The sequence below is a fragment of the Hippocampus bargibanti genome, linkage group LG04, assembly GCF_051943395.1.
Source record: "Hippocampus bargibanti isolate YZ-2025 linkage group LG04, ASM5194339v1, whole genome shotgun sequence".
NCBI lineage: Eukaryota > Metazoa > Chordata > Actinopteri > Syngnathiformes > Syngnathidae > Hippocampus > Hippocampus bargibanti.
The window spans coordinates 8,860,805-8,884,420 of record NC_142737.1 but is presented as its reverse complement, the minus strand read 5'-3'; the positions used below and the strand labels follow the sequence as shown (position 1 = coordinate 8,884,420).

Here is a 23,616-nt window from a genome sequence, read left to right as displayed (position 1 = left end):
GTTGGAGGCAAATGGAATTAGAAATAGCCAGATCTGAAACAGGCCTCTTCCAAATGCGGCTCATAATCAGATTCGTGTATCGTCATCTGTATCCCGCCAATGCTAGCCTAACATCCTCGAGATATCATTGATTGTGTGTGCGTGTGCATGTGTGTGTGTAATCAATGCTACAGTGAAAACGTAGCCTATTTAATAGGATGTGCATTGGCGGTGCACAGACTATTCCCAAAGGGAAACGTAAAACGAATCAGCAAAGGCCAAAAGAATGGCATGTAACGTTTTACAGATGCATGTAAATACACCGTCAAATCCCATGGAGGATAAAAATGGAGCCCCGGGAACCCTGCATTGTCTACCCAGCCACCAAACAATTTACATATCAATGCAGTTATTTTCTCTGCACTAGAGACAGCCATCATATCTGCTGGTTAGTTATGCATCAAAGTCACTGTAAAGAGCACATTCTCTTGACAATTGGAGTTAAAAATGCCTTCATACCACCTCACCTCCTGTGAGAGCAAGTCAAGCAACACCAAAACAGCATCGGCCTATGCGGCACATTCATCACATCGAGCCACCTACAGAGGACAAAAAGGTTCCCTCTTTCTTTTTTTGTGTGTGTTGCCGAAACATTGGAAGTTTTAATATCTCCAGTGAACTGCCGCCTCGGCTCATTTACGATGTCAGGTCGCTTGGCTTCGTGTCACATCTCGTTTCAATCTCTGCGTCTGGTTATCCGCCGATCTGTCGTTTGGCAGTAAAGAAATATGAGGGCCAACCTCTTTTTCTGTGTCCTCTGTGCATTCTCAGTTTCACACCTCCCATACACTGTGGGCAACCGTTGAGTCCCTCGGGTGTGTGAAAAACTTGAGAGAGAGAGACAGAAGCAGAACTGTTGGCTTTTAATGTCGATCATTGTCTTCTTTGACCCAGCAGTTTAAAGGACAACCGACATCACTTTTTTGTTTCCTAACTGACATCAGAAAAACGTTTTATAGCATCTAAAATATCCAAAACACGCAGTATGATATTTTTAGTCAAATGCAAAACACCAATAAAAATCACTGAAAGTGTCCCAAAACTACAGTAAAGTCTCGTTATATCGATATTTTCGGAAGTCGGAAAAAATATCGATATAACCGGACTATCGATATATCCGATCCTGCGGCATGTAAATTTTCTCCTTGCGTTCATAGAAATAGTATCGCAATAAGCAGTACTATCAATATAACTGATATCGATATAACGAGACTTTACTGTACTTCGAAATGACCTCAGAGAGTTTCAGTTTCAGAAGGTCCCGCCCCCTTGTCCGTGACATCACGCCAGGACATCTTGCCTTGCTCGAGAATCAAAACAATGGCTTCAGATTCGGAAAAGATGCTTTCTTGTTACTCATCCAGTTATGAATATGATTCAAATAGTTCTGAAGAGGAAAGCATACATGTTTGCAATCAATTAAACAATTTATTCCAGTCATTTTGATGCATCTGGAGAGAAATGTAGTGACAAACTTTTTAGTACTCACAGTACGCAAAAAAAGGCAGAAGATGGCGACAAAGCTCCGTGGAAATTGTCTCCTGGGACGTTTTGTAAGCGAACATCAAATACACTGTAGAAGTCTTGGCGCAACACACGATTCACCATCGTGTTATTTATGTGTTTTCCTTCTAATTTCGCCATCAACACAGATTAACACGAAGTTTTCAGACCAAACAAAGTCCCGCAAAATGCATTGAGGTGATGCAAGGTATGTCCTTTCTCAGTTAGGGGCGTTCCTTCAGTGACGTAGGGTGAGAACTCATCACCAATTCAAAAAGACTTCCGGAATATTCAGCGCGAGTCTTAAAACGTAAACTATAGCGATATGCGGTGGAATCTTTGTAAAATACGCTCAGTAGAGGAACGCCCCGGACCGAGAAAAGACACATTGTAGTAGTCCTTTCATTCACGTCAATGCATTTTGCGGTACTTTGTTTGGTCTGAAACTTTGTGTTGATCCGTGTTGATGGCGAAATTAGAAGGAAAACACATAACGCGATGGTGAATCGTGTGTTGCGCCAAGACTTCTACAGTGTATTACAGTAAATTACAAACTAGAAAATTGTGTTTTATGGGACCTGGGAACGGATTATTCTCATTTTAATGGTTTCCTAAGGGAAATTAATTTTTGGGATACACACTTTTTGCCTTACACACTCTGTCTGGGAACCAATTAAGTTCGTAAGCCAAGGTATCATGTCAAATCCGCACATGGATCAATTTAATGAGGCAAGACAATGCCACTTTTTTTTAAATATAAAGTTACAAATTGAGATGAACATGTTGGCCTGGTTCTCAGCAGCCCAATTTTCAAAATTAATTACCCAGCTGCAATAACAAAATAGCCCTTTCATACACCTGTCGTCCACATAGAAAAAGATACAAACCTAAATGGTGTGTAATTAAGATATGAACATTATCTGCACCCAACCGGCTAATTGATGACTACAACTCGTTAATCCCCCAAGAGAAGAAGCAGCGGTCAGATTGTGAGAGAATTACCATCTGGCTGAAAATAAATATAGCCTTGGCATTCTGTGCAAGCCAGGCTATAAATTGGCCGTCTGTATTGACACGACGGACACGTCACGGTTCGTTGAAGCCGGGAAAGAAAACAATAGTTGGTTTGGTGTGTCGATTTGAGCAGGTGTTTTCTGCTGTCAGTCTGTATGCTCAAGCAAAGCATGCAAAAAAATGATCTAATAGGAAATCTTGTGTGTCTCCAGATCCATATTTTGTTCCCCAAAGGTGTGTTAGTTTTGTTGTTGTCAATTTAATTTTTACTGCCGTATTTTCCGGTATATAAAGCGCACCCGAAAGATGACCCTGCGCCTTATGCGCAGCCGAGCCTTATATGTGAAGTAATATTGAGCCACAAAGGGTCTCGCAACTAATTTCAGCAGCCACTGACTCCATTTCCCCCTGTAGAAGAAGCCGTGCGTAACCCCAGCTTCTACTGTAGCACCTTGTAATGTGGCGTGCCTTATATTTGGAAAACTTATACATTTACATATTATATTTTTACTTTTTTTTCATTTATTGAAGGTGCAAGGTGCACCCTATATATGGAAAAAGTTTGAATATACACCATTCATTGGGGGTGCACCTTATACACCAGAAAATATGGTACAGTAAAGTCTCGTTATATCGATATTCAAGGGAGTCCGAAAAAATATCGATATAACCGGGACTATCGATATATCCGACCCTGTTTGCATGTAATTTTCTCCGTGCGTGCATAGAAATAGTATCGATATAACCTGGTCTATCGATATATCCGATATCGATATAACGAGACTTTACTGTACTTTGAATTGAACTGTCGAAAATAGACAAAAGGCATTTTATTTTATTCTATTTTTTTTTACGAATTGAGACAAAACATTTTTTTTTCACAATGAACATAAGAAAAGAAAATAATGCATAGGATAAAATAAAGCAGTTTGAAAATTGCCAAATTCCAATCAGCTATTTCTGTGGTTGCCAGGCAACCAAAGACTGCCATTCAATTGTTGAACGTACCATGGTATCCAGCTGGTGCCTTATCACAGGTACACTGAAAGGCCCTGGTGCTTGGCAGAACACGACACGCCAGGAGCCGCATCAAAGCAATGCTTTTTTTTCTGCTACACACACATATAAACACACACGCAGACACATCTGTCCTACCGAATGAATTCAGCTGTATCCTTTTGTGCATCATGGCTCAGCATTATGTTTGTGTGTTTTTCTTCACAACCGCCCAGCGACCATTAATTACGGGATGATACTGTAGGTATGCATGCTTTGCATTTCTACCAAATCTTTTGTTACCTTGCCTCAAAAATAATGCTATTTTGTGTTTCTGAGTTGACACTTCCTCTTGGAATGTAATTTATACCCGGCGGCAGACTTTCGGCAAGCTTTTATAGTTCTAATGAAATCCAAAGTAGGAGTTGTAATGAAAAAAATATACTCAGTGGTAACTTGAACTCCATGAATGGAGTATAATGAATTTGGGATGTTTGTTACATTCGCTTATCATCAACCCTGAAATTTAAATGTATCATTTGTCTTTACAAAGAGATTTCTCAATGAGCCTCTCTGTGCGGAAGATGTGTATTGGCCCAGTTATGCAAATTCTGACCGTTTTTGTGTTTTGCTAGGCATTAGCAACATGGTCCAGTGGATCAAGTGATGCAAAACGCTTTGAATAATGAAAAAAAGGTGTGGGGTGAGGGGGGTGGCACTTTTGCTTAACATATGCACCAACTGAATGTTTGAAGTAGCATATTTGCACATCACACATTGTGACTGTTGGTTCAAAGTTCTGCTACCTATCATCTGGAACTGAAGCAAATGGTACAGATATACAAGTGTCATTTGAAGGGTCACCATTAAAGTAGCACCAATACAGTGATACCTCAGCTCACGAACTTAATTGGTTCCTAGAAAGTGTGTGTAAAGCGAAAAGTTCATCTGTCGAACATTTATTTCCCATAAGAAACCATTAAAAATGAGAATAATCCATTCCAAGGTCCCATAATTTTCTACTAAATACACCTATTTTAGTTAAATAAATAAACTGTACTGTATAATAAAATCGTTTTATTTAACTTCGTGATGGTCGTTGATATAGTTGCCTCTTGATGATATCCGAGTAAAGATGCTGTACTTTCTCACTCGCATGGTACCCCGCTAGCTGCTTTTCGATAATCCAAATCAACAGAAGTTTTTCAACCTCTTCTATTGCCTGAGACCGTTGCTTAGACAACACAGAAACACCCTTAGCCACACAGAGCAATGGTCAACTTAGCATACTGGTACTGGGACGCTAAGTCACACAAACGCACACCCCGTTCGTGTTTTTCGATGATCTCCTTCTTCTGCTCGACCGTAATTTCCTTTTGTGTTCTCTTCAGCTTCACACTAGCCTGTGATGGGGTAATTTTTGGTCCCTTCATAGCAAACATACTCAACTCGATAACAAACCACGTCTGCACTCAAAGAAAGGGGATGACAAAAACGAATCCGCCAGCCACCATGGCGCTGTTAGACTGTGTGGTTTGGTGTTCATCCGCCGAAAAGTAGTCCGCCAGTCACCATGGCGCTGTGTGCTTTGGTTCATCCGCCGAAAACTAGTTCGTTAGCTATATATATGCTTGCGAATTTAATGTTCGTGAAGCGAAAAGTTCGTGAGCTAAAGCGTTCGTAAGCTGAGGTATCACTGTATCTCCAAATTGGCCTCTTATTTATTTATTTATTATTTTTAAGCACAACACGTATGCCTCAAGATACCCCAGCTTCAACAAGAGGTGCTAAGAGGGAAACTATAACCTGGAAGTTAAATAAATAAAACATACTAACTTGAATCACATTGAAATCCGAAGGGCATGCTAACATTACTGAATATTTCAGTGGCATTCAGAGATGATGCAATGTTGACATAACTAACTTTAAGATTGTGAGACTGAAGACTTCCAGAACGCAGGTTCAACTTGCCCATCTTAACTCCTCGCGTTAGTTGCTAACTAGCTAGCCGCTTGTTAGCTAGTTGCTGTCTTTAGTTGGCAACGGTGCTAGCGAGCGATTTATTTAATTCTGTGATAAAACACTGAAATGTGCAGGTGATAACATTGTATTTATTTCATTTTTAGCTTTAATTAGCAGTCAGTCTGATTAGAAATATGTCATTTTAAGAAACCTTCACTTTTGTACAGATGACGGCTGAAGAAACCTTCTCATCAGTCTGATTAGAAATATGTCATTTTAAGCTTGTGTGATATGTTCTCCCGTATCTTTGGATGCTGGAACCCGTCCGTTGAGAGGAAACACATTTCTGTGTTGTCACAATTCTGGGCAGTGTGAGCATCTGGGTGCCGAGTCCACCTCCCCAAATGTGACAGTGAAGCCTTGTCCGATTGCCCACACATTGAAACATAAGGAGGGAAGATAGAGGGTCTATAAATACATGGGGATAATGAGAGTGTGGTGTCGCTGTCCTCCTCATCCACTTGTCGCCTCTTGCCGCACCATCCCTTTTCCTACATGTTGCATCTCAGGTTGCCTGTTCATAAATCGATCCAATGTGACTCATGGTAAAAGATAAATTGCAATTAACGTACACATTATCCACCCGAGAAGATAAAATATGACAAGTGTGAATCTTGAGTGCCCCAAATGTTAATATGAGAGCTTTTTTATGTGGTGTGGCGTCATGAGATCATGGAATGTGTGTCAAAATGGAACGTGTTGTCTGCATGGTGTTTTTATTTTATTCTTTTTTTTTTTTTATCCAATTTGTACAGTGAAAACACTGATATATTTGCAGTTTTATGTAAAAGTATTAGTTGAACCGAGATTTTTACATTTGGAATGCGCAGTGATAGGGGTACTGAATCATTCCTCATCTCAGGAAATTTCAAGAATCATCTATCATGACTTGGACCTGTTGCATTTTTATCTTCATCATGGAAATCTCCCTTGTGAAGATTCCTTTATACAGTTTTTAGTATTGTGCCCTAGATAATGGCGATTCACATACATTGATTACATTTTCAAAATGCAAATTAGTTCTGAGATGCTGGGCATCCAATATCCAACGTTTTATACCATATCGAAAAATGATGCAATTAGAAATTGTCTGTTTGTGCCTTATTTCAATTACAATGTGTCCTTTTTTCAGTCAGGGGCATTCCTTCAGTGACGTAGAGTGAGGACTCGTCACCAACTCAAAGACAAGACTTCCCGAATATTCAGCGCGAGTCTTAAAACGTAGAATATAGCTATTTGCGGTGGAATCTTTGTAAAATACGCTCAGTTGAAGTCATTTGAAGCCATTTTACAAATTATGGACATAACTTGCCCGGAGACGTCGGTTGTCCTTTCAGGGCACATGTAGACAATCATTCACACCGAACACACAATTTAGAGCACAGGGGGGAAAACGTCAAGCCAGATATGGTGCACTGTGTAATTTTGTGTCATTTGGCACCTTTTTTCTTCAACTTCTGTTCAAAAGCTGCTGTACCTATCATCAAAATAATTGCATTTGTGTTTTTTTTGGGTGTAGGGGTGAAACTGTTGGCATGAAGCATTTATTAACAGCGTAAAAATAAGTTAACCGCTGTTTGCTGGTTGCAAAATGTGAATGTGAATTGTTCTCATACATATGCGCATACCACCACCTAGTCACAAATGAGAAAGTGTTCCGCAGACCTGGAAAATTTGGTGTTATTGGATTAAAAAGAAATTGTAGTTTATTTAAAAGAAATTGAAGTTTATTATTATTTCGTATTCAAGCAGCCCAAACATTTGACTACCCCTCAGACACTGAAAGTCTTAAAAATGGTCCCTCCGGGAGACTTTGATTCCCAGAGCATCCCAGCTAGCTTGCCTTGTTTTGCTCTCATTGATGTGAAAATCGACTTACTCCGTCCGCACACCTGCTCATTTGCCTTTGTGTGTGTATGTGTGTGTTGTTTTTCTTCTTCTTTATCTATGTTGTTCATTTGTGTGTCTATCATTTCACTTTCTAAATTAGCATTCCATGTGTTTTAAAGCGGCTGTCAGAACTGCATCTGAGCACTTCATTCAAGCTGGAACAAAACAGAGATGAAAGTGTTGTTTTTTGTTTGTTTGTTTTTTATGGGGGGCGTGGTGTTTTTCTCCAAACTTGTATTTATATTAGTTGAGCTTTGTATGTCTCGACTTAGCCGTGTTTGGCTAATGAGAAATTTAGTGACAAAAATCATTTATTGACAATATAAACACTGAATCGAAACTCTGAATATTGGTAATTTTGTAAAACAACAATGCTTAACTCATGTTTCAGTGTGGGCGAGGCGAGGAAAGGCAATGAAGTGTAGCTAAAGAAATGGTAATCAACAATAAAAAAAAGGAATGCGCGTGATCCGGGTCTTTCCGAGAATCGAAACTGAACGGATAGAATAGCCATGGAAAGGCTGCCCCCTCCTGGAAGGGATAAGGCATTAAATATACAGTATAGTCTCGTTATAACGATATCGGTTACATCGATAGTACTGCTTTTATCAGCACCCGAACAAGAAAAAACAAAACCCGAACAAATTTGGGAATGGCACTTCATGTCATATTTTCAATTCCCGAATAAATTCGTGAATGGCAGTGAATGGGTTAATGTTTCCCTTTGGCCTGTCTGCCCTAGTTTAAAGGACAACCGACACCACTTTTTTGTTTCCTAACTGACATCAGAAAAACGTTTTATAGCATCTAAAATACCCAAAACATGCAGTATGATATAGTATCATATGATATATTCAACACAAACAAAGTACCGCAAAATGCATTGACGTGATGACAGGACTGCTACAGTGTGTCCTTTCTCGGTCAGGGTCGTTCCTTCCGTGACGTGACGTGAGGACTCGTCACCAACTCAAAAACAAGACTTCCGGAATATTCAGCGTGAGTCTTACAACGGAAAATATAACTATATGCGGTGGAATCTTTGTTAAATACGCTCAGTATAAGTCATTTGAAGCAATTTTACAAATTATGGACACAACTTGTCCAGAGGCGTCGGTTGTCCTTTAAAATAGCCGTCAGGGCTGAGCTCTGTCTTGCTTTTTGAGAGCGTTTATGCAAATCGGCAGTCTCACAGAAATAGGATGAAGCCAATCAGAAAGGCGTGGGAGGATGTATGGGACCGCGTTATCGGTTCCCCAAACAGACCAATCTCATCTTGCGTGGCCCAGTTTTCACGGCGAGGCTGTAGATTTACCGTATCCCAATCAAAAGGAGAAGGGAAAAAGACTTAAACGGTCGCAGCTTCCTCAATGCCGACAAAAGTCTGCGTATCCATGACAACACCAAGACCCACTCTTAACTGCTGACTCCTCTCAGTCAGCGCTGAGTGCTGAGGGAGGAAACTGAGATAAGAAGCGATTAAATTCAATTTTCGCTAACGGCTGCTTGCCCCTTGTGTAAATGGATTAAGTAGGTTACACAGCGTTACAGGCGAGTACTGTACTTTCTCGTGGTGGGGGACAGGAATTATGTTATGTCATGTCGGCATTTGCTCTCTTGTGATTGGTTGTCATCTTCTGTTAGAAATGTGTTCACTTTAGAATCTTCAGGAAGGAGGAACCTTGTTCTTGTTCCCACCGGGCTCTTTATGTATTGGCTGCTCTCCAAAAAGTGCAAGAAAAAAAAGGAACTACCGGCCTCTGAGTCAAAAGCCATGTTCCGGACACGGCATGTTGTGAATGTCAAGACAGAGTTTTAGATGCTAGAGTAGAGACTCCTTTTTTGGAACATTGTTATCAAAGGGGAAAGGAGCAGGTGCGTTCATTCCTGGACCTATAAGTTATTGCCCCACCTCTCTTTAAATCAATGTCTCTTTGCTGGGTCTTGTTAGTTAGCTACAAAAGACCTCTGACATCCAGTTCGACCTTGCTGTCACCTTGAGCTCGCTTCTGCCATTTGTGGCCACTCGAACAGCGTGGTGTGATGTAGATGCAAAGTTGGTCTGGCGACAAAGTTGTTGTGAGGTACACTTTGTTGAATAAATGCCTACTCCACAAAATCCCATCAATTTTTTGGGCTCTGGGTGCTTTTGTTTAAATTGAATGATTCCCCCATTTATGTATTTATTTATTTGTTTATTTATGAGCAAATTCCATTATTCAAAGCATGTCTTAACTCATTCACGGACATTCACGAATTTATTCGGGAATTGAAAAGCATGACGTGGAGCGCCATTCACGAATTTGTTCGGGTTTTGTTTTTTTCTTGCGGGTTTGCCGATAAAGTGCTGGTCAGATCTCTGGCAAAACATTTTTCACTTCCACGAGGGGGCAGCATTAGCCTTTTGTCCAGGTTAGTTCTTTCTTACAACTTCAGCTGTTGTTAAGGTGCTATATACATCAATATGTATGTAATCTATTGTATTTTGTACAGCCGCCCCCATTTCAAGCTCATATAACACCAGCCTCATAGAGCTTAAAAATTGTGTTTTTTTCTGAGTGAAAAAGAAGAGCGTCTAAGGTTTCTTACGCTGCATTGAATGTTTATGTAGTCCTTAAACTTAATATTCTGTGGGTCCTTTAATTTGAGTGAAAATGACAAAAACCCCCGGCACTGGAATGGACACATTTTTGCACATCGTCTGGCAGTGAATGAGTTAATGGATGTTCTTTGAACAATATGACTGTAAACAGAACTTTTTTTTGCTGCCGCATCTTTTTATCTGGTGTCCTTGAAGACAACTTTCTTTTACGCCTGTTTTTTTTTTTGTCAGTAGCCGAGAAAGCCTAAAAGAAAATTGAGTTTTACAACCGTATCCATTGTCTAGAGCTCCAGCCTCGTACATTTGCCTTCCTGTTTCAATAAAAAGAGTTCTGTTTTGAATTTGTCACACATGGCCCAAATTAGCATTTTGTATTTCCACAATCATAATAACAATACTAATAATAATATGGTCAATATGCCTTCTTTTTGACATGAGCGTCTGCCCCCTTAAAGGACAACCGACGTCTCCGGACAAGTTGTGTCCATAATTTGTAAAGTGGCTTCAAATGACTTCTACTGAGCGTATTTTACAAAGATTCCACCGCATATAGCTATATTTTATGTTTTAAGACTCGTGCTGAATATTTTTGAGTTGGTGACGAGTCCGTACGTGACGTCACTGAAGGAACGCCCCTGACCGAAAAAAAAGGACACATTGTCGCAGTCCTTCCATCACGTCAATGCTTGTTTGGTCTGAAAACCTCGTGTTGCACCAGAAAGAGCCAGAAGAGGGTGTCCAAACTCCATGCAAGGAATTTATCAGCCTGTGGAAACGGGCTGATTCATTCCTCACAGGAGCTCGGTGGCCATTTTCTGCCTCTTTTTGGGTGAGACATTTCCCCCCAATGTTGCCTCAAAATGGCACGGAATAAATTCTTTAATCGATTGCAAACATGTATGCTTTCCTCTTCAGAACTATTTGAATCATATTCCTAACTGGATGTGTAACAAGAGAGCATATTCTCCGAATCTGAAGCCATTGTTTTGATTCTCCAGCAATGCAGGACGTCTTGGCGTGACGTCACGAACTGGGGGCGGGACTTCCTGAAAATGCCCAATTCGCAGCTCAATTTTTTGCAGATTTTGCACACTTTAAGTCCTTTTTATTGGTGTTTTGCATTTGAATAAAAATATACTGCGTGTTTTGGGTATTTTAGATGCTATAAAACGTTCTTCTGATGTCAGTTAGGATACAAAAAAGTGACTGTGGTTGTCCTTTAAAAGAAAGGTCTCTGCACACCCTTGTTTAGTGATATTGCTCACCCTGGTCACGACTATTTTTCAGAAAATAGTCTACAGAGTTTAATTTCCGCCATGAAACAGACACCATGAGCGGCATCACTTTTGCAAAGTGTACTTGTCCTTATGACCCGAGAGAAGCACGGTGGAAGGAAATCACTGAGTCGCTCACACAGGGCATTTTCATCCCAAGGTGTTGTTCCCTTTTATTTGTTGAAAAGTAGTGATTTATCACTGTCAGATACTTTTGACTCGAGGTACGTGCTTCGAAGCTGGAAATATATGAGCAGGGTTGCTTGAGACCACCCCTGTGCAGCTCTACATTGGAGATGAGATTGGAAGTGTTCAAATTGATAATGGAGGCATGCAGCGTATCACCTCTTTTTGCAATGTTAAATTACATTTCATATGTAAACGTTGAATACATTTAAAATGTACATTTTTGCATGCTTTGCATTGAAGCTGTTTTTCCAAAATATATCATTTTCTGTATTTTCACATTATCTGCAAGGAACAAATATTTTTTTGTTCATCTGTGGTTATTCATGCTATTTAAGTACTGTATGTGTATTAGCGGAAACAAATTTTAGACATATTTTACACATTTCAGAAATAGGGTTTATATATGTCAATATTGTGCTTGTTTGATTTAAAAAAAGGGAAATTGAATTTATCTGAAAATCAACCTGAATCAAAAATATTGCCGATATGATCAACCTTTTTGAAAATGTTCTATTTTGCAGGTAGAAGAGGTGGTGGATGTCGGCAGTTTTGCTGCGGAAGACATTCACATCCCTAGCATTTACGTCCACAGGGTTGTCCAGGGAGGAAGCTATGAAAAAAGGATTGAGGTAAAAAAACATTGCAAAAATGGCATTGCTGTCCCTTGAATTTCGCCCCTTAAATGATGTCATTTACAGTATTTTCCATTGTATGAGGATCACCCCAAAACCTTAATTTTCTTCAAAAGTTGACCCTGTGCCTTATATGCAGGTGCGCCTTATATGTGAATATGAGCCCAAACAGATCTCGCAACTACTGTCAGCAGCCACCGACTCCATTTCCCCCCCCTTTGTAAAAGACACATTGCATAATCCCAGCCTTTACTGTAGCGCTTTATAATGTGGTGTGCCTTATATTTGGAAAAGTTGAATATATTTATATATTATATGATTGGTATATGATGATAAAATGATTATTGAAGATGCGGCGTATACTCCGGTGCGCCTTATACAGGTAACATCCGAGTTACGACCAGGTTCCATTCCGACAAAGCGGTCGTAAGTCAGACGGTCGTAAATTGAAATCCATTAAAAATGCCCGATGTGACGTTTACACGACAGGATAGTTGTTTTTAAGCAACGTTTTCTATTGACTACTATTATATACCAAACTGTTTACAGTTCATTTATAAATGTTATAACTTTTAGTGTCATTTTTATCATTTTTATATTTCGTATTATCGATTTTTATTACTGTATAACTGTACTTGTAATGTATACAAAACTGTTTACTGTACAGTTCATTTATAAATGTTATACTTACCCTGCTCTCCCTGCTAACGGCCAGAAGAGGTCGGACGACACACGCGCTCGGACTCAGGCGAACGGCAAAGGAAAAAAGCAGTGTACAGTACTACAGAAGATGTTGCCGAGACAGCCTCTGCACTGTATAACTACTGTATTGAGTGTAGTCACAAATTGCTGTGCAAGTGTGTGACATGCTGGCTGGCCAAAATTGTAGTACGTGTTGCCAGTTGCTTGTGCGTTGCGGTGCCAGGCATAGAATAAAAAAAAAAGGGGGGGGGGGGGTCTTGGTACGGGTGGTCGTAACTCGGGCCGGTCGTAACTCAAATGTTACCTGTGCATGGAAAAAGTTTGAAAATACACCATTCATTGGTGGGGCGCATTATACTCCGGTGCCCCTTATGCATCGGAATATACGGTAATTTTCCCAACGCATCACTTAAGCAACCTTTTTACTGTTTCTAGAAACGCACAGTAAAGAAATCCCATGACGAGAAGCCCAAACCAAAGAAGGATTCCGATATTGTCCGGGAAAGAATCATTCGTCGAGCAGCTTTGGAGTTTGAAGATGGGATGTATGGTATCCTTTTTTCCGGAGATTTTTGGAAGGCGTCTTCGTTGCCGTTGCTCCATCTCATTCGATTGAAAGCCACGGGAAGCCGTGTTCCGGCTTGCCTCCTTTTCCCGCTTTCCTAATGAATTATCTACCCTTTGCACAACGGTACCAAATTATTTATTTAGTTATTAATGTCAAGTGATGTGGAATTTAATCAACGGGCCACGCAGAGCTTATGATGGAGAGCACATTAGAGAGATTATTTGTCCTATGCCGCTGCGAGCAAACATTAAATGACCGCCTTTTAAATTGACAAGTTTCTCAATACGATCCTTAAAAAAATGTTGACCAGCTAACCTCGGGATTGGCATCCCGATGTTGGCCAGCAATTTCATTAAGCCTGACATCACTGTGCACCTGCAAAGCGAAAATGGAATTTTAGGACTGGTAAGTATTTCATTTTGAGCATTTTTCATATTTTTCTGCTCTGTGCATTGCGGGGATTGAGAAGCCAATTTGTTATGCAACTCATTATGGCGCATCGACTAATTTTCTTTATTTGTGTGTGGGAAAATCATTATTGACTAAGTGCAGAGAAAAGAATGCTGCTGCAGAGATGGAATAACTTCCAAGCATTTTTTTGACAGGCGAGCGTAGGCGTCCATGGCAATGCCTTATTTGTCAAAACGCTTTAATTATGTGTGCCAGCTTTGAACAAGTGATGCACTAAGCTCTCGTTGAGTGAGAGAAATGCGATTGTCTCCAACAGTTTTGAGTCACTGTGTGTACACGTGAAGCAAATCCCAGTTCATTATATTGTTTTTTTTTTTTGTAATCTTTACAGGGCCCATACCCCGCTGATCCCGAAGTAGATGCAGACCTGATTAACGCAGGTCAGTCTGATCGATACGCATTAAAATCTTCACAATGAAGCGTGGTCGCAAGCCTAATAACACGAATACAAATTGATTTAATTGGTTATCTTTGTGCATGACCACTCAACATTTGCTCGAACTGAGAGTTGTGTCAATGTTCTGCAGGAAAGGAGACAGTCACAGTGCTTCCCGGAGCTGCCTATTTCTCCAGCGATGACTCATTTGCCATGATCCGAGGGTAACACTCAAAAAAGTTGTGCCAATCTGATATGCTCGGCATATGAAAACAAATTTAGATTTAGCCAATGAATTCAATATTCTCTTCAACGGGTGTGTTTGAATCAGAACCTATTTGATAAACACCACAGCGAGCTTCAAATGTCAATTACTAAGCCGCATTTTGTACAAAGGCAATTGCGCAGCAACCCAGCCAATATTCCCAAACACCTTGGTTACCATTGATTTTGTCAGCCGTCTGGTATTGCCCACCTGTGTGTGCATGTGCGCGTACACATGGACACCCCGTGGAAATCCAATCATGCTCAGAAATAACCCTTTGCAGTCACACAGGCAACGGTCACACGGTGAACCTCAGTTTTGGCCTTTGTGCAAGATTGGTGGAAGTTTGGCAGGAGTCATTAAAAGTGTTTTTATTGCCCATGCCACAACGTGCGGCCGGTGCTGCACGCACAAGGTTCGACATCAGTTCAAACAAGAAATTGTGACCATTTCAGGAACACAGTGGGTACATCAATGATGCAAAAAGCAATGCTAAATATTTAAGAAGCTCTGTAAAAAATGCTAGATACTAAATTAAGTACGACAGAGGTTTCCAATAAAGATTTAGGCAAAACCCTGTGTACAGTCAAACCTCAGTTTTCGACCATAATCCGTTCCAGAAACCTGTTTGAAAACTGAATTAAAAAAAAATCCCATTATAATGAATGTAAACACTGTCTGTTCTTAAAAAAAAAGAATACAAACACACTTACAATGGAATGATACACGAGGATAATGGGTCGGTCACAGTGTGACACAAAACAAGGAAGTGACGTATAAGGAAGCGGAGGCAAGTCGATGGTGCATTCAGGTGCACTCAGTTTGTTTGAGAATCAGAATCAGAAAGCCTTTAATCGTCCCACAATTGGGAAATTTGCAGTCCACAGCAGCAATTTGAAAGGGGATGGGTGTGTGGGGGTGTGGGGGGGGGGGTGGGGGGTGAAATGATAAAAAAAACGATATTCTAAGAATAATAAAAAAATGTCAGAAGACTGAGGTGTATACTGTAACTGTGCCAAGTTGTTTCATAAAAAACTACATAGTGCAAGTATCAAAGAACCCATTTTTGGTTGTAAACCGAGGCATGAAAAACCCTCAATTTTTGGTCGAAAACCGAATTGGTTAAGAACCGAGACGTTCAAATATCGAGGTTTGACTGTACAGTGATACTTTGGTTTACGAACCCCTTGGTTTACAAACTTTTCGGTTTACGAACGTGACATTTATGAAAATTTTACCCTGGCATACGAACTTTACCTTGGCATATGAACTTTTTTCGAACACGGAGTTGCCTCAATGAGTGATGTGTCGTTTGCGAACGAGCCCGTTCTTCTAACAACAAAATGGCAGCCGACTGTTTTTGTCCTCTATTCCCCGCCCTCAGTCTTCGGTTAAAGCCACGTGATTTGTCAAGAACACAGCAGTGAGGGGGGGTGGTTTAAACATTAAAGAGACAGGCAGACGACAGTGAGAGTTTCAACTTTGAGTTCAAAAGCAGAGTGTAGACTGCAAGATTAAAATATCCCATCAATCAGGCTCCACAAACAAACCGCACAAGCCATCTGTACCCTTAATGCAAAAAGCGATCAACCCAGCTAAACACAACACAATTGAACGAGGAACTAGATAAAATTATCACAGAGAACGCACCTACAAGGGATTATTCCTCAAGATGGTGAAAGAAGAAAGTTACGTTCCTCATCAAGTGTTTAATGCTGATGAAACTGGCCACTCCATTCCATCAAGCCATCAACGTCCATCACAAAGGTAAATAAAACAACTTTATTATACAGTACAGTTTATTTCTTTAATTATAATACCATAGCACATTATACATACAATAAGGTATATATTGTGTAGTTTTAAGGCTTAGAAAATTAGAAAGCAGAAAATCATGTTTTATGGGGACCTGGGAACGGATTATTCTCATTTTAATTGTTTCCTATGGGAAATTAATTTTTGGGATCCACACTTTTCGCCTTACACACTCTGTCTGGGAACCAATTAAGTTCGTAAGCCAAGGTATCACTGTACCTTAAAATACCATCACATTTAAACCTGACTTGGATCCACATTTAAAAGGCAATGGGGAGATTTCACCACAGATGCTTGTAACAATGCCGGAAAAAAAAAAAAAAATCATCATCATTTTACTCCAGAGTTCCGACTCAAAACGTTGACAGCTGTCTTCTGTTGTGACTTTTCTCTTCAGGGGCCACATCAACCTGACAATGCTCGGAGCCATGCAAGTGTCAAAGTACGGAGACCTGGCCAACTGGATGATCCCAGTAAGATTGTTTTTCATCTTCCTTTTTGTCCCCACAGTCCCACCCTCATTTGCCGTGGGTTCAAATGCTGACAGTCTATTAGGACCGCCACTTGTGTGGCAATCTTATCGGATGTCATTTTGTGCTCTTGCTGGTTGTGGGTGTTGCCTGCGAAGGACTTTTTTTCCCATTTTTATGACTGCCTTGGGTCAAAATCATTAATATGTTAATACAAAACATAATTGACCACGGAAGAGGGCTTTCAATGTTGATGAGAATCTACATGCCATTCGTGCATTTTTTCAAGTCACTGTGGTATCGTTTTGAAAGCTCCCCGCACGCCTTCCCCACAGAATCATCACAACACAGCCGATGGGATTTTTTTCCATGAAGCCGAGGAAGTACCCTCCAAATAAATTTATGGAGCGGCACTTTATGAACTACCCCCCGCCTCCCAGTTAATCCTTTGTGGTGGGTTCGCGCTCTCGGCGCTCGTAATGTATATATTTGGAAATGGTTCTTGTAGCGTTGCAGAAACGGTAAATCTAATGGTGACACGAGGGACTCTTTTGGCCACACCAATGTTTCCCGTTAATGTTGTGTGTATTCCAGTATTTCCTCATTTGAAGCAAGGATTGAAATGTCGCATGACAAAATCTCACATCCCCCCTCCCATGTTATTTCCATTCAGCCGAAAACAATCATGAATAGCCTGATTTTATTGAATCCCGTGTTTTTCTTCCAAAACGACAGGGCTATTTGAGGAGAAATTACATGTTCTTGGCAGCGCTGAGGTGCTGCACAGGCTTCAGAGAAAACATTTTTCTTTTTAGGGGGCTACCTCTTATCTGATGTGGTCTCTTGTTGTGCCAGAGTACATATAGATTAGATTTTTCATCACTATTGTGTTCATTTTATGCACAGCGGTGTTCGCAAAGCAGTAGCCTGCTCATAGACCAGAACATGGCGTTTTTTTCTTATACGTGGGTGAGCTCGCAGGCGCTGAAAGTGTAAATGGCTGTGGGGTGGGATTTTAGCAAGATGTATGATTAGGTCAATCGGTCTCTGGATCAAGGCAGCCAAGGCCCATCTGAGTCATGACGAAGGTCAAGAACCCATTAAAAAGCTTGCGCAGACTGTTGGAGACAGGGAGGAGGGGTGGGGGGGTGGATACAACCCTCCCCCCGATCACATTGTAGTTTTTTGCTTGACTGAAGTGTACATGTTGCTTCGGGCACTGCATTAATTTCAAGATGCAGCTGCCCTCATTGGCAATGATATGGACAGTCATTTCACAGGGTTGGTTTATTTTAGATAAACCTCCGCTCTTCTGTTTTTATTCATTTGTGTTTATTTATTTAGTTAGTTAATCATTCATTCGTGTCTTTATTTATTTCGTTGTTTTTGTCCGTTTATTTATTTTGTTTATTTCTCTATATATTTATTTATTTATTTATTTATTTATTTATTTATTTATTTATTTATTTATTCATTTATTTGTACCTATTTTCATTTATTTATTATGGATCTAGTTCCCGATTTATTTATTTTTGTCGATTTATTTATTATTGTTTATTTGTCTATCTAGTTGTTTGTTTATGTATTTGTTTATCTATTCATCTTTTTTCATCTAATTTTATTTATCCAATTCCTTATTCATTTATATATTTATTTCTTATGGATCTAGTTCCAAATTTCTTTCTTTCTTTCTTTCTTTCTTTCTTTCTTTCTTTCTTTCTTTCTTTCTTTCTTTCTTTCTTTCTTTCTTTCTTTCTTTCTTTCTTTCTTTCTTTCTTTCTTTCTTTCACTGTGTTGACTTAGCTTGGAGGCTGAATATGCTGGATTTTTTTACATATCAGTCATATTTGGCCAGACTAATTTACGGGGCGATCACTTATACACCGCCGTCCTCACCTATGCCTCAATTCTCATTATCTCTCATTTTTTGAAAGCGTGGATGAAGAGAATTACAACACTCCCCACCTCAACCCCTTCCTCTGTCTCTGATAATGAAAATTATTCACCATCTAAAGATTGGTGCATGGCATGAAATTGAAAATGTTTTAACGTGGGAGTCAGGGATGCGGCGCACTCAGCGCGATTTCGATTTTGAACGCTTTCAATATGCAAATGCAGATAAACGTTTTTCCGGTTGAAGGCTTTGAAATGCTTTTACATCTCCACTCTGGCTAAAACATCTGGACGGACAATAGCTTGTAAAAGAGCACTAGAGTAGAATACTGTACAGTTCAACTCACTGACCAATAAGAGAAGAGAGCTTCATCTTCTTGGTTTTTCTGTCACATCTGTGATTGTACGAGTGGGGAAAAAAGCCATTAAGCTATTATACCCCAAAAAGAGAATTATAGGTGTCAAATGTACTGTTCATTAAAACCCCAGTTTGTCCAAGGCTGCCAAAAAAAGGGTAGCTTGAGTGATGATTACCTGTCAGTTTTGGGTGCATTTTAAATGCCTGTTTTAATCGCGTGTGTGCTTTGTTCCATGCGGATGGCAGTAGAATTAACCGTGGCTCAGGTTGAAGCAAAATGGTTTGCTTACACAGCTTCGACTGGCTCCTAATCAAAAGCCATTGCATAACTCATTTGAAGCCAGGAATCATTGGAAGTCGTGCAACACAACAATGCACACACGCAGAAAAAGAAACTGAGCAAAACGCAAGCCTGGCTGAATCCTACCCGGGATGCATTGGAGAGTTTGTTTGCCCCCCCCCCCCCCACCTTTTCACCCAACCCACGTCATTAGTCTTCCGCGGAAGCAAGACAGGCGACAGCTTTTTGCAAGGTGATTAAATGGAGAATCTTTTGGGTAGGACTGCGGAGATTGTCATCCACGTTGAACGGACGAGAAAAGCAGAAGCTTGGCAAATGGCAACTATTGGATTGGAAGCGGGAGTGGAAGGTTGATTTCAATTGCCTAAACAGCCAAGTAGTAATGGCAATTGAAATTTAAAAATGCGACCTGCTTCATCCTCACAGGAGTCACGGGTGGTTGCTGGAGCCTATCCCAAATGTCTTTGGGCAACTGGCAGGGTTCATCTTGAGAGAAAGGGAGAGGTGGAGGTAGGTGAGGTGGAGGGAGAGACAGAGAGAAGAAGGGAGGGAGAGAGACAGAGAGACAGGAGAAGGAGACAGAGACAGAGAGTGAGAGAAAGACAGAGACAGGTAAATATTGAGAGAGGGAGGGAGAGAGAGAAATGGAGGGGGAAGAATAGAGAGATAGAGGGAGTGAGAGTGAGAAAGGGGGAGAGAGGGAGGGACGGGGAGAGTGAGAGAGAGGGGAGGGGGAGGAGTGAGGGGGGGGTAAGCAGGAAGAGAAAGAGGGAGGGAGAAGGGGGATGGGAGAGAGAGGGAGTGAGGGAGAAAGACAGAGAGGGAGGGAGATAAGGGAGAGAGAGCAAGAGAGAGGGAGAGAGAGAAAGAGGGAGAGTGGGAGAGACAGAGAGAGGGAGGGTGGGAGATAAGGGAAAATATAGAGAGGGGGTGATGGAGAGAAGGATAGATTGAGAGAGGGACGGAGAGAGAGAGCGAGAGAAAGAGATAGAAAGATGTTGGTTCCAAGACACCGTTTGCTTCCTCGGTGAAGCATTGTTAATAATTCAGAATAAACAATATGACTGACTTTATGCATCAAGTTAATTGCACCGTACATCTCAATAACAACAGAACATTGGTTTGCCATGTCCACACTCATCCTCTTGCGATATAGCGGTTCCTCTATCACTTTTGCCCTTTTGTTGCAAGTCCTGGAGCCTATTCTGGCTGACTTGGCGATCACGTGAAGCCTCCTTTTAAATCAAAAAGTCAAGTTGACGTTATTCATGTTGTTCTCCTTAAAATAGCTTCAAAGAAAAAGCATAGCTGGGGAAAAAACACTTGGAACGGTGACTTCGATGTCATCTGCTCTCTCTCATTAGTCCTGATCGCCTCCATTTTAGCAGCGCGTCAATTTCAGGTGTCTCTTGTAATCTGGGTTCGATGCCACCGATCCAGCATCTCCCAACCTCCCACATGATCTCTCGCTTTGAAAAAGCCATTGCCACTCATATTTTCCCTTAACAACAATTTAACAAGCACAAGCCTAGATGCCCTCTATGCAGGCTTAATTTAAAGAGCAGGCGAGTCTACCATTAGTATATGGAAGGAAAAAAAAGATGTGAAGAGAAAAATCCTCGATTGTGCATTTCAAAACATTGAATAAACAGCTTCAAAAATCAAAAGGGGTTGTCCAAAAATGTTGGGATTGATAAATCAGTGCGGCCTGATATTTGATCACAAGCGTTAGATGTGTACCTTATTTTCCGGTGTATAAGGCGCACCCAGAAGGCTTCATTTTCTTCCAAAGATGCTCCTGCGCCTTATACGCAGGTGCCTTATATGTGAAGTCATATTAAGCCACAACAGGTCTCGCAACTATTGTCAGCAGACACTGACTCCATTTCCTCCAGTAGAAGAGGTAGTGTGTAACCCCAGCCTTTACTAAAATACCTTATAATGTGTCTGTACTTCTTTGAAGGTTTCGGACGTTTCGCTCTTCATCCGAAAAGCTTCGTCAGCGAACTAAAATTGTGTTGGTAGCTCTGGCCCTATATATACCCCTAATGTCCAGAGGGGGTGGTGCCATACCTCTGCTTTGATAGGTCCCTGCTCTAAGGTTGGAGGGAGCAGAGGACTGTCCCCTGAAGCTAATCTGACCTTATAATGTGGTGTGATTTTTATTTACAAAACTTTTATATTCATATAATAATATACAGTAAAGTCTCGTTATATCGATATCGGATATATCGATAGTCCCGGTTATATCGATACTATTTCTATGCACGCACGGAGAAAATTACATGCAAACAGGGTCGGATATATCGATAGTCCCGGTTATATCGATATTTTTTCGGACTCCCTTGAATATCGATATAACGAGACTTTACTGTATTTGAAAAACCTTTTTCATTCATTGAATGTGTGCCTTAGAGTCCGGTGTGCCTTATATATGGAAAAAGTTTGCAAACACAACATTCATTGGAGGTGCGCCTTATACTGTGGTGCGCCTTATACACCGGAAAATGAGGAAATTGTATCAATAGCAGACTCCTCAGTCAAAACAAAACAAACAAGAAGTCTTTAATACTGAACATCAGGAGCCATCAACCAATCACCAAATCTTTGGTTCGTAGAGGATTTCCAATCGTCAATATTGTAATATTGAACATTTACTCTTTGTTCATTGCTTGTTTGCAAACAGATCAGGAAACTCAATTATTTGACCACGTCTTACAAAACGGGATCATCTTTCAAAGACTTCCAATATCTATTTTCTTTCAATTGGCTATCTAAATGACTAGCTGACTATATAGCTAGCTAGCTATTTTCTGTCTATTAGCTATCTAACTAACTAGCTGGTTATCTAGCTGGATATCTAGTAGCTATCTATAAAACTATCTATCTATGAGCTATCTATCTAGCTGGCTATCTAGCGATCTATTGACTAGCTATTAGCTAGCTAGCTAGCTTTCTATCTATTTGAGTTACTTCTGGGTTGAGTGAACGCTGGCGCGTGTGGCTGCCGCTGCTCACCCACAGAAAAACTGAACCTGTGACTGTAAAGTGACCTTGAGAGTTTTGAAAGGCGCTTAGAAATGAAATGTGCTATTAATATTATTATTATTATTATTATTATTATTATTATTATTAGGACGGCGGAAAAAATCATTGGCACCGCCCTACCCACTCTCGAGGACTTGCACACTGCAAGAATCCGAACAAGGGCGCGGAAAATCCTACTGGACCCTCCGCACCCTGCCCACCACCTTTTCCAGCTACTCCCCTCAGGCAGGCGCTACCGATCCATGCGCACCAAATCCAGCAGACATTTAAACAGCTTCTTCCCCCAAGCCATTAACTCTTTGAACTCTTCAACAGTAGCCAAAATGGAACTGTATAGTGCCACTTAGCAGTTTTTTTGACGACGATACTAGTGCAGCGTGTTCTACCGGAAACAAATTCCTTGTGTGTCCTACATACTTGGCAATAAAGATGATTCTGAGTCGATCCTTTGATGTCTATCCTTGGAAGTGGGTGGCATGCTCACATTTGATCGTTTTTTTTTTTTGCCATGCGTGGATCTGCTTTCCATAGCATACGAACTGATCAAGATCAGATCTACAAATGCAATGCTGAAAATTACAAGGAGCCAAATGTCAGTCGACACAGCAATGTATCATCGATCTCGACAATCGCAGGCGCAGTTAGGCAGACATTTGTCCTGACTCACAGATTAACGGCAGCTCAGGTCATTGTGAGGAAGGAGTACTCACAGGTGTCTGGCTCACACCCATCATCACACAAGTCAGACTTGCTCGTATCAGGTCAGACGTGGCCACCCCGGAGGGCCTGCGCGCACACTAGCGAGCTCTTTGAATGTCAGAACGTGCATTAGCATCGATCGCTTGGAAAGAAGGACGCCGTCGTATCAGAGTAAAAGAAACTGCAGGAAATAAAAAGCAGAGGTGGGCACTTTATTGCCGTGTTCGAAGATTAACACACATCGTGGACCCCTTTCTTTCAACTCATTTCGGGTACTCATTTACAGTTTTTTAGTCGGTTGCTTCCAAAGATGATGCGTGACAGCAGATTCGATTAAATCAGACTTACCCCTGCGCTCCTTTTCGCCGCCCTCGCACTGCGCTGGGTTTGATATCTTTCCTACCCAGCTGGCCTCCCTGGAGGCAGTCGGGATTCTTATGATGCTTTCCAGCAGCTCCTGTGTTTTGCTTTTCTACTTTCATTTCTTTC

General features: G+C 40.9%; 1 protein-coding gene across 1 annotated transcript in view; it reads left to right on the top strand.

Moving 5' to 3' along the window:
• Nucleotides 1–23,616, top strand: part of oxct1a (3-oxoacid CoA transferase 1a) — a 39,932-nt gene that overhangs the window by 6,308 nt on the left and 10,008 nt on the right. Inside the window, exons 8-13 of the mRNA XM_088993852.1 lie at nt 12,051–12,158; nt 13,299–13,413; nt 13,742–13,836; nt 14,234–14,282; nt 14,430–14,502; nt 16,756–16,831. Coding sequence (XP_088849978.1) covers nt 12,051–12,158; nt 13,299–13,413; nt 13,742–13,836; nt 14,234–14,282; nt 14,430–14,502; nt 16,756–16,831 — 516 coding nt within the window. The remainder of the gene's footprint in view (nt 1–12,050; nt 12,159–13,298; nt 13,414–13,741; nt 13,837–14,233; nt 14,283–14,429; nt 14,503–16,755; nt 16,832–23,616) is intronic.